The sequence below is a fragment of the Ursus americanus genome, chromosome X (assembly GCF_024610735.1).
Source record: "Ursus americanus isolate L20-20 chromosome X, mUrsAme1.1.p, whole genome shotgun sequence".
In the NCBI taxonomy this organism is placed as follows: Eukaryota; Metazoa; Chordata; class Mammalia; order Carnivora; family Ursidae; genus Ursus; species Ursus americanus.
Genome location: NC_142164.1, coordinates 86,003,648 through 86,015,962, shown reverse-complemented (window position 1 = coordinate 86,015,962; position 12,315 = coordinate 86,003,648). Strand labels below are relative to the sequence as shown.

Genomic DNA, 12,315 nt, shown 5'->3' with positions numbered 1-12,315 from the left:
GTAAGAGCATGAGTGTCTTCCATATTTCTGCCTCCCCAAAAGATAATCACTGGTTTCATTTTGGGCCTTTTTTTTTAGTTACAGGTTTTGAAAAGTGTATTTACATAGCCTTGACCACACCGTAAATGTGACCTGTTTCTGAAAAACACGTTTTATTTTATTGTATTTTGAGAAACACTTTTTAAATGATAATAACTGAAAGACTGATCAACATTATTCTTCAAATATATGATTCTGCTTCAGTTTGAGTAACAATAGGCTGGATATCTTGGGGATTGCTTCCTTTAAAACCAGAAAATGATAGCATGTAGATCTCGCTTAGGGAAAGTTAAAAATTACCTTGTGTTCATATAATCTTAATATCCCGGAATGTTTTCTTTTGTCAGCCAACAACCTAGAATATTCACTAAGCGGGGTGGGCTTAGGCCAAGGACAATGGTAGAAAAAGTCAGATTTCTATAATCCCAAAGGAATATAATTAGTCCTATTTTCAAGGCGCTTCAAAGCTCTCTGAAGAGAAAAGACTTTCCTGAATTTATGAAAAGCTTTTCGTAATGGAAGTTCTAAAACAAATGCAGATAATTAAATACTATGTTTATAAAATCTAATGTATAGAATTCAAAATACTGAAACTGTATTACAACAAAAATAAGTTATAATTGCAAAATGCATTCTCAAAAAAAGTGGTAAATAGCATAAGTGTTTAAAAAGATGTAATTAACAACAGGCATTGATTTCATGACAATAATAGGATTTTACTGTTCCAGAATTGGTTGGTTTCAAAGGTTGAAGTCATAGCAGAAGCACAAAGATGTTTATCACAGAGTATTATATAATAATGACAATTACGATAACCTGGTAGTAACCAAAATGTCCAACAGGATGATGATGGATAAATACATTAGGGTAGTCACTTTCCATGGAATATTCTGCAACCATAAAATATGATATTTAACGATGCATTTTGAATGACATGGATAAATGTTTGCACTGTAATATTAAGTGTTAAAAAACATTGTGATGGATGTCCATTGCTTTTGCATTGCATATACAGTTTTCTTTGAAAAAAGGAGGTCATATATCACCCCGTACATACTCAATGACAGCCTGCTTTTCTGTGTGTTTTAGTATTATGAATTTTTCGAGCCATTAAATATTTTTCTACAACATGATTTTTAAAAAGATTTTATTTATTTGCGAGAGAGAGCGAGTGAGCAAGCATGAGCAGGGGGAGAGGCAGAGGGAGAGGAAGAAGCAGACTCCCTGCTGCACAGGGACCCCCCCGCCCCCGACATGGGGCCCAATCCCAGGACTCCAGGACCATGACCTGAGCTGAAGGCAGATGCTTAACCGACTGAGCCACCCAGGCACCCCTCTACAGCATGATTTTAAAACATTGTTGGAGGGGACACCTGGGTGGCTGTCATTAAGCAGCTGCCTTTGGCCTAGGGCCTGATTCCAGGGATTAGGGTCCGGGGATTGAGCCCCGCATCAGGCTCCCTGCCCTGCTGGGAGATTGCTACTTCCTCTCTCACTCCCCCTGCTTGTGTTCCCTCTCTCACTGGCTGTCTCTCTCTCTGTCAAATAAATAAATAAAATCTTTAAAAAAAATAAAATAAAACACTGTTGAGTATTTCATTTTTTGGATGCCTCATTATTAATTTAACCAATCTTTTATTTTTGGACATTTAGACTTTCCCTTTTAAAAATAATGCTTTGAATCTCCTTCTTTCCCTTTCTCTCCATCCCCTCTCTCTGGATGCCTTTCTCTCTCTCTTCCTTTCTTTCTCTTTCTTTAAGTTAAGTTCTAAGTTGAATTTATATATCAAGAAATATGTAAATTTCATGTCTTTTTTTAAAAATTTATTTATTTATCTTAGAGAGAGAGAGAGTGAGGGAGAGAGGCAGTGGGAAATGGAGAGAGAGAATCTCAAGCCGACTCTGTGCTAAGCATGGACCCTGACACGGGGCTCTATCTCACTACCCTGAGATCATGACCTGAGCCAAAACCAAGAGTCAGATGCTTAACTGACTGTGCCACCCAGGCGCCCCTGTAAATATTATGTCTTTTGACTGTTTCCATATCTTAAATTCAGAGACTCCTAAAAACTTGTTCTTATTTTTAGTTCTCAGTGTCCACCTTCCCTCCCTAATGCCTAAAGAATGAATACATCAACCCCAGAGCCAGATTTACTCTCAAGTAATGCTGTTTAGTGGGTTAGGACAGTCTCCTTGAACATGGCTTCCATTTCCCTTACTCCGTTTACCACAAATTCACTATGTGCTTGGACCCTTACAATCCTTTCCTTTTCTCCTGCTGTCCGAGAGCAGTGAGGCCTCTCTATGTCGTCTATTTCGCCTCCACAATTCGTAGCCAGTTCCCAGCTCTGCCAACCAGAATTTAATGCTTGACTGGTAAACTCTTGCTCTCAAAGCTACACGGTTTTCCATAAAGGGGAGCGGTTAGTCCAGTCATGCGTGTTTCCTCTACAACTGTGAACTATCCAGAGAACTTTTCTAGAAGTTCCTCTTCAAAGCCTTGGAGAGTTGCACCCCATCCCGTAATGTGTTTCAAATGCATACACTAATGCACCATATCTACTTGCTAAATGAGGTCTTCAAGCTGGTGTTCTACATAAGATGGTGACACGTTCTGGTCTGTTCTGAGGACTTGATGGGGTGACACCACCTTTGGGATGCATCGCTATTCCAAAGATGTATAGACATCCACGGGACGGAATCCGGTTTCAATATTTTTTAGCGTTCCATCTGGCCAGATGGTGTGGTTTAGACACAAAGCAGTGAATGGCATTGCTAAATAAGCCCGTGCATACGCAATGAGACGGTCACAGTAAGTGCCTGGGCCTAATGGTGAGACTTACTCTGTCCAGCAGATCTTGTCCAGCAGCTCCTTCATTGTCATGTGGTCCCACTCCTCCGCAAGGGGTGCCTTCCATGGGGCATCACTGGGAATCTACACTCCGATAAGGATTCAGAGGGGGGAAAAAAAAACGAATGTAATTTTCCATTTCAAATAACTATTTCTAGAGTACTGAAAACTCTCACTTGAAGAAAGAAAATGTAAGCTTTCCAAATTCCCCCATTTATGATTTTCATGGCACAACCCGTGTTGTCTGTGTAGCTTTCCCATCATAAATCTACACCACTGGATCCATATTGAATTTACGGTCACACTTGCTGCACAATAATGGAGGCTATGATGAAATTGGGGCTGTTTCCAAATACCGATTATGATTCCATCATAGATCTACACCACTGGATCCATATTGAATTTACGGTCACACTTGCTGCACAATAATGGAGGCTATGATGAAATTGGGGCTGTTTCCAAATACCGATTACGATTCCAAATTACCGATTAAGTTATTCATTTAGAGAGAACATTCATAAATTCAGCTCTTCAACAGTTCACCAAATCTATGCCTGAACTGGAGTTTCAGGTTGAGTTCCGTGTGCGCTGACTTATGGGCTACAGGTTGGGGCAAGATGGCGACACAAAGACCTTCGAAGTCTTATTCTGTCCTGTCCTGAGGATTGTCTAAGTTAGAAACATCATCCCAGGAAGGCTGAGTGATGTCTGATCTTCTCCCCCGCCCCCACCTGCCACCGGTGGTATACGACCAGTGGTCTGCTGGACACCTCATTCTTCTAGTGGTTAAAGACCAGTTCATGCACTCATTTCCTAAATCTTTACTGAGAGATATTGTGTACCAGACAACACGCTAGGCATTGCTGATAGTGTCCCTTCTTTCTTTGAAGGACTGAAACTGTCATGAAAAATACAAATGTAGTCAAAGAAGATTTAATAAGCTTTACCTCTCGCCCCATGGCATCCATTGTCCTCCAGAGGTTGTTGTGATCTAGGTACGCAACTGGGTTCCACACAGGTGGGAAGGGGCCCCTGAAGGGGTACGATTTGCCCTGTGAGATACGAGGTATTTTTATTTATTTATTTACTTATTAATATTTTATTTATTTATTTGAGAGAGAGAGAGACAACGGGAGGTGGGGATAGGGGGAAGGGGCAGAGGGAGGAGAGAGACAGAGAATCTCAAGCAGACTCCCTGCTGAGCGGGAAGCCCAACCCGGGGCTCGATCCCAGGACCCTGAGACCACAGTCCGAGCTGAAACCAAGAGTTGCTCGCTCAACTGACTGAGCCACCCAGGTGCCCCAATACAAGGGATTTTTAAAAGGAAACATTTACTACAATGTAAAAATAGTTAAATGTCTGCAAGCAAAATCATGTTACTTTTCAATATATGATACACACCTACACGTTCTATTTAATCAATGTATTTATTAAAGATTGTATTTATTTATTTGAGAAAGAGCGAGAGAGAGCACAAGCAGCGGGGAGGGACACAAGGAGAGGGAGAAGCAGACTCCCCCTGAGCAGGGAGCCCAACACAAGGCTCGATCCCAGGACCCCTGGGATCATGACTTGAGCCAAAGGCAGACGCTTAACCGACTGAGCCACCCAGGCGCCCCCACTTATGTGTTTTAATTCCTTGTGTCCTCAGCGAACCCTACTTAATTAACTTGTCAGCATAACGATTTCCAGCTCAGTTCTCTGTTACCTAAATAAATCTGATGCCCCCAAGCCCCCCCAGACAATAAAAAGGTTTCTCTCTGAGATTAGAACCCTTCCCACGTAAAATCTAAACGCCAGTACGGAAGTGGGGTTACCCAAAGTAATCTCATTTGTCAGGGATACTTGCAGACCTCAGAGTGAGGGGACCTTAGGCATTTGAAGGGTCAGAAAAGTAGAGCTATAAATGTTATACAAGTTAGAGAGGATGAATAACCAATTGTAGGAATGCAAGCGTCTGTAGGAAGAGCCTTGAAACAGAGCCCAGCAAGCTCTTCCTTCCAAGGAATCGTAGGTGCCACGTCAACACAGGCGTTCCCATGGGAACAGAAAGAAGAGCGGATTTCAAGCCTCTTCTGGGGACATATTTGCACTACTCGGTTCTCCCGGCAGGGTAGGGTCACCTCAACACAGACATAAAGGGCACACATTTCTCCAAAGACTAGTAATAAGAGCACCCATAAATCATCTCTGGGAGGTTTGACTCAAAGGCAGGTAAGGACACACACAAAACCCACCCTAGGTCAACCTGAAAACCTTACTCAGAAGTCAAGTTGTGTGTGGGGCGCCTGGGTGGCACAGCGGTTAAGCATCGGCCTTCGGCTCAGGGCGTGATCCCGGCGTTATGGGATCGAGCCCCACATCAGGCTCCTCTGCTATGAGCCTGCTTCTTCCTCTCCCACTCCCCCTGCTTGTGTTCCCTCTCTCGCTGGCTGCCTCTCTGTCAAATAAGTAAATACAATCTTTAAAAAAATAAAGAAAAGAAAAAAGAAGTCAAGCTGTGCATTCTGACATATCTTTCACCCAACTTGGAATAATGCAAGGTCCACAGTCAACCAAAATCTCACCATAACTCTGAGTCATTCAGCAAAGATTCAGCTCATGTTGATTCTGTAGGCAGACAGACAAAGTGTGAAATGAGAAGGGATTTCACGTTCATTCTTGTATTCATTCTGTGCCCATGCCGGTCTTCTCGTCCCAACAAGGCTGTAAGGTTCTCAGGGAAGATTTATGAGGCAGGCTTACTTTTCTTCTTGTATTTGGTAGGGTTCTCCAGAGAAACAGAACCAACAGGACACGTGTATGTGCAACTGTGTGCGTGTGTGCATGTGCGTGTGTGTGTGTATGGCAGGTCGTGAAGGAAATTTATTTTACAAAATTGGCTAATTCAACTGTGGAGCCTTGGCAAGTCAAAATCTACAGGGTAGGTCAGCAAGGTGGAGACCCAGAGAAGAACTGCAGTTCAAGTTCAAAGGCTATCTGCTGTCAGAATGCCCTCTTCCTTAGGGGACATCAGTCTTTTTTTTTTTTTCTTCAGGCCTTCAACTGATTGCACGAGGCCCACCCACATTACGGAGGGTCATCTACTTATTCAGTCTACTGATTTCAATGTTAATCTCATCTAAAAAACAAATACCTTCACGGAAACGTCTAGGATAGTGTTTGAGCAAATATTTGGGTATTGTGGCCTAGCCAAATTGACACATAACCATGACACTTTCTAATCAAAGTTCTTAAGGTATAATTTATATACAATGTAACCATTTTAAATGCACAATTTGGGAAGTTTTGACACATGGTGTGCACCCACCACTACCACGATCAAGATATGAAACATTCCCATCACCCCAGAAAGTTCTCCTTTGCCCCTTCCCAGTCAATTCCTGCCCTCTTCTTTTCTTTTTTTATAGTCACACAAAACAATAGTAACTTTAATTTGTGGTCACCCAAGTATTACTTCTGGTTTGTTAAGTTTGCACTTCTTCTTTCAGTTTTATTGAGCTATAATTGACATATAGCTTTGTGTAAGTTTAAAATGGACAGCATAATGACTATGTGTATAACGGCTTTTTAAAACATATTTAAAAATTTTTTTTCAAAGATTTTATTTATTTATTTCAGACAGAGAGATAGAGAGGGAGAGAGAGAGAAAGCACACAAGCAGAGGGGAAGGGGCAGAGGAAGAAGTAGATTCCCCACTGAGCAAGGAGCCCAATGTGGGGTTCGATTCCAGGACCCTGGGATCATGACCTGAGCCAAAGGTAGATGCTTAATGGACTGAACCACCCAGGCGCCCCTGAGTACTGGCTTTTAAAAAACAGCTCTATTGGATACAATTCACATACCATATCATACAATTTGCATACTGACTTTTTTTAAAGAAAAAGATGTATTTCTTTAAGAGAGGGAGAGAGAGGAGGGAGAGGGAGAATCTCAAGCAGACTCCCTGCTGAGCATGGAGTCCAAGGTGGGCCTCGATCCCACCACCCTGAGATCACGACCCGAGCCGAAATCAAGAGTCAGACCCTCAACTGACTGATCCACCCCAGGCACCCCAGCATGCTGACTTTTTAAAACCCTACTTATGCCTGTATCAGAGATCAGCACTGGGTGGAAATCTGTGGACTGATCCACGGGGTCATTCTCCACAAAGGACGTGTGGGTCCCCATTCCAGCTCTGCCTTTTCTAAGTTAATTGACACAGAAAAAGTGAGTTCCTTAATCTCCTTGGGCCCCAGAGAGCAATGTTTCCAACTCAGCATCTCTGGGCCCCATCATCTTCCTCCAGGAAGTATGCCCAGATTTTCATAAACAGCTAGGGTGGGTGGCCTTCTCAGTGCCCCACAGCTCTCTGTTTACCTTTCACCTGCCACTAACTCCACGGTACCAGCTTCATGCATTTATCGTTCTGTGTCACCCACTGGGATCTAAGCTGCAAGAGCATGGCTCTGGGGCTCGCCGACCTGGGTCAAGTCATGGCTCTGCCACTCACCAGCTGTGTTAAGTTGCTTCACCTCTCTGTGCCTCAGTTGACTCGTGTGTAGAATGGAACAACAGTAACTATCTCATAGATGTGCTGGGAAAAGAAAGTGAGTTGCCTCTACATGGGGTCATAGTCAGTGAACAGTGGCAGGCAGGTTGTAAGTTCTCGATCAATGTGTTGTTGTTATGGCCGTAGCCATTACTGTTGTGATCATAACCTCTGCAGGCTTAGGACCTGTTGGCATAGATCGCTGGTACCCAGTAAGTTCACAAGAGATATCTGATTTCATTTCAGCAGTGTGACCTTGACTTTGTTATTTGCATGACACACAATGTCCTCAATTCCAAAAGGATCTTTTGTACTTAGGTTTTGCCTTAGTCCTTTCCAGCGGCTATAACACAGTACCACAGACCTGGGGGGGGCTTAAACAACTGAGATTTATTTCTCACAGTGGTGGAGGCTGGGGAGTCCAAGATCAAGGCACTGGTAGATTTGGCTTCCGGTGGGGGCCTCTTCATGGTTCATAGATGGCCATCTTTTTGCGGTGTCCTCTCATGGCAGAAGAGACAAGGGATCTCCCTGGGGTCTATTTTATAAGGGCACTGAGCTCACTCATGAGGGCTCCAACCTCATGACCCAGTCACTTCCCAAAGGCCCCGGCTCCTCATACCATCGCACTGTGGGTTAGGATTTCAACATATGAATTTGGGGGGCCACATCCTATCTAGGCCACATCCTTTCTTACACTGTGGTTAACCTCCTTTTCTGACTTCTGCCACTGAGCCCAGACCCGCTCTGGCCTTTGCAGATCCCCACCAGCAGAGCGGTGCCAACCTCTGCCCCCCTTCCCGCCCCATGCACCAAGGTACTTGCACAAAGGGGATGAGGGATACGACTTCGATAGTGAGGAAGCGCGTCAGGCTACCTACCAGGGGCAGCGTGTCCCCAAGACTGGCATCTAAAGACATCTCCCTGCATTCCTGAGTGTGGCAAAAGGGATCAGAAACTCTGCCCTCACCGGAAAGGTGTTCTTCACCTTTTCCCAGGGCAAGCCCCAGGAGTCAGACTGGAGTTCTCTGGTTTTGAGACCATCGTCTCTACGCTCCCAGGAGCAGCCATGGCTGTTGGCACAGAGCCTGGCAGTGACAGAGAAGACACCAACTAACGAAATCTGCTGGGCCCGCACTCCTCTCTGAGTCATGGCTGGGGATTTCTGGCCGAACCAAAGTGTTTGTGCAAACAAACACACAGAGAACACCCGAATAACGAAACCGTTTGGCTGAGTACTATTTTCTTCCCTTTCATCTTCGTCCTAAGGGTTTTTCTTTCTTTCGGTGTAAGGGGCCACGATTCAACCTGCTTGTGCTTTTTTTTTTTAAAGATTTTATTCATTTATTTGAGAGAGAGAGAGCGCACAAGTGGGGGGAGGGGCAGAGGGAGAAGCAGGAAGCCCCAGGTGGGGCTCGATCCCAGGACCCCAGGATCACGACCTGAATGCTTAACCAACTGAGCCACCCAGGCGCCTCTCAACCTGCTTGTGCTTTTATCTCTTTCTGTCAAGGTCAAAAGTATGTTTTTTTGGGGGGGATGCCAAATGTCTGGCAAATCGTCATGAACCATCCACTGGCCAGTAAATGTATACTGGTAACTAATATCAAAATCCCTGTGATACAAATTAAGTGAGCATTGTAGCAAGCGCCATGAGGCAGGGACACCGCACAGGGATTCTGGGATTTGAGACCAAGGCACACCGTCCTGTGGGCTCTCCGGAAGAACAGTGGAGGGAAATTAGGAGCAAACAGATGAGACAGAGGAGTCCAAGCTCTTTGGGGGTCACTTCAAGGAGGGCGGGTGCTTGTGGAGAGGTAAGACAGGGCTGAAAGGCATATGAGCCATATGCCCCTGCTGGTGGGGAAAAGGTGACGCCCAGGAGCCATGTTTGATGGGTCACATCATACGTGTGTGTGTGTGTGTGTGTGTGTGTGTGTGAGTTTGATCCACTATAGAAATTTTAGATGACAAAGAAAACTATAAAGAAACAGTAAGTATTCGCAATCCCACCAAGCAGAAATCTACTGTGGGTACTGACACTTCAGCTGTGTTTCTTTCATTTTTTCCTGTATTTTATACATTCTACTCTCGAGGCCCTATTGTTCAATTATTGTCCTGCTAGTTTCCAGTCAATACCATATCCCAAACATTTCCCATGTCATTTTATTCGAAAAGGGTACTTCCCTTGATTAGTACACAATATTCCATACGTGTAGAGACCAGCAGTTCCTCCAACGGTGATCCAAGGACCCCCCTTGGGGTCCGTCAGGTACATTCAGGGAGCCCGTGAGGGTCTCCCTGTTCCCAGCACACATGCAGGAAGATTTTCTTTGTTTCCTTCAATCAAAACAACACACTGCGACAGACTGAATGCTAACGCACATACGGGAATCCAGTTCTCTGCTATCAAGCCAGATGTGAAAAAGAGATGCAAAAATGTAACTCAAAGTCACTCACTCATTTTTTTTTTCAGAAACGACTTTTTTTTCATACAAATATGCTATGTTACTGTCATCGGGTTATCGTTGTTATTTTAGGAGAACTAATATTTTTTAAAAATTCTCAGTTTTAACTTCTTTTTTTTTCTTTTGCTTAACAGAGCACAAATTTATTCTGTTATATTTCTGGAGGTAAGAAATCTGAACTCAATTTCACTAAAGTAAAGCTGAGTTGCAAGGTTTCGGCAAGGCTGTTTGCTTCTGGATGCTCTCAGGGGGGATTCAATTGCCTTGTCTTTTTCAGCTTCCGGTGGCCACCAGTACCTCTTGACTTGTGTCCTCTTCTTCCGTCTTCAAAGTGCATCACTCCAATCTCTGCTTCCATTTTGACATTGCCTTCTCTCTTAACTTTCTTGCTGTCTCTTATAAGGACCTTTGTGATTGCGTCTAGTGTCCACCCAGGTAAGGCAGGCTGATGTCCCCTCTTTTGACCCTTAACTCAGTTTTCATTTCTAATATGGTAAATAGAGACAGAGTCCCATGAGCAAATGCTATTTGAGGTTCTCAGTGATTTTTAAGAATGTAAAAGTGTGAGAGGCACAGGACTAGAATCTCGGGAGAAATGACACAGGATGGCTTTTAAGAAGCCAGTAGAACTGGTTCAAATGGACTCTTGAAAAGAGGAGTGAGAAAGCAAAGAGTAAAAACAAAAAACAAAACAAAACAAAAAACCAAAACAACAAATGGACTGTTGACATTTGTGTTCTCTTCCTCAGAGACGTGGAATAATGGAACCCATCTCACAGGGGCACTGGAGGAATTCAGCGAGTTTCTACAGGGCAAACAGGACGTGCTCATGAAATAGATGTTGCTGATGGTTGTGCGATCATGATAAATGTCTTGTCACTTACACAACCACTTCTTACCCATAAATCTGCCTCCATATTTTTGATTAATGGCCTTTGGATAAATTCTTAGAATCAGAATTCTTGGCCTGAAGATTTATGTGTGGCTTTTTATTTTCTTTTATATGTTTAAAATTTTTAAAAAATTCTCATGGCTCTACAAGATATAAATATATATAAAACATTCTATCCAAGAAAAACAAAACACATTTTCCTCAAGTACACCAGAAGAATCCCCTGGTTAAATCACATAAAAAAAGACAAGACAGATACTACAAATTCAAGAAGACTGAAATCCTACCAAGTATATTTTCCAACCACAATGGTACAAAACCAAAGACCACGGCTAAAACACAACTGGAAAACCTACAATGTAAGTATTAAATATTTAATATGTAAATATTAAACAGCACACTACTGCCCAAGCAATGGGCCAAATAAGAAATCAAATGGCAAATCAAACTATGTCTTAAAGCAAAAGCAAACACCATATTCCAAAACCTATGGGATGCGGGAAAAGCAGATGTTCGAGTGAAATCTGTGCTATAAATGCTTGTATTAAGGAAAGCAGTTCAGGCACGCCTGGGTGGCTTAGTGGGTGAAGGTCTGCCTTCGGCTCAAGTCATGATCCCAGGGTCCTGAGATCGAGTCCAACATCGGGCTCCCTGCTCAGCAAGGAGCCTGCTTCTCCCTCTGCCTGCTGCTCCCCTGCTTGTGCTCTCCAGCTCTTTCTCACAAATAAATAAATAAAATCTTAAAAATAAAGGAAAATAGTACAAATAAACACCTTCACATGACGCCACAGGGAACTAGGAAAAGAAAGAAACTTAGCTGAAATTTTGTAGAGGAAGGAACAAAGACAGATCAGAAATAAATAAAATAGAGACCAGAATAAACAGTAGCATAACATCAAAGTCATGACCAGTATTTCCAAAAAATAAATAAGTAAACAAAATTGGCAATGCTTTAACTACTAAGCAAAAAAAGAGAGAAAAGCCTCAAAAACCAAACTGAGAAATGGAAAACAAGACACCAGATAACCACAGGAATACAAAGTGTGAGAACAGATTACTAACAACAATTATATACTAACAAATCAGATCACTTAGAAAGAAAACCAGATCATTGCTAAAACCGCCCAAGTTCCCAAGATCGAATCCAAGAAATAGGAAATCCTAGACCGGTAACGAGAAGGAAAGTTGAATGAGGACTCAAAAATGTCCCAGCCCAGAAAAGCCCGAGACCCCATGGTCTCATTGGTGAATTCCACCTAACATTTTAAAAAATAATAATTAATGACAATCTTTCTCAGCATCTCACAAATAATGGAAGAGAAGGAACGCATTCAAAAGCATTCTGGGAGGCCCGTATTACCCTGATACCAAAGCCAGATAAGAACAATAGAAGGACAAGAAAGTCTAGTTTGTCCAATATAAGTATTGCTACTCCAATACTTTTTGGACCTCCCTGTGCCCCGTAAATATTTCTCCACCCCCTCACTTTCAATGTGCAGGAGTCTTTAGGTCCAAACTGAGTTTCGGGTAGGC

The 12,315-nt window shown here is 43.1% G+C and overlaps 1 protein-coding gene across 1 annotated transcript in view; it reads right to left on the bottom strand.

The window, feature by feature from the left end:
• The window catches only part of MAOB (monoamine oxidase B), a 119,009-nt gene that overhangs the window by 24,224 nt on the left and 82,470 nt on the right, over window positions 1-12,315 (bottom strand). Inside the window, exons 4-5 of the mRNA XM_087860411.1 lie at window positions 3,838-3,942; window positions 2,883-2,974 (exon numbers count right to left, since the gene is read on the bottom strand). Of these exons, the coding sequence (XP_087716537.1) occupies window positions 2,883-2,974; window positions 3,838-3,942 (197 nt within the window). The remainder of the gene's footprint in view (window positions 1-2,882; window positions 2,975-3,837; window positions 3,943-12,315) is intronic.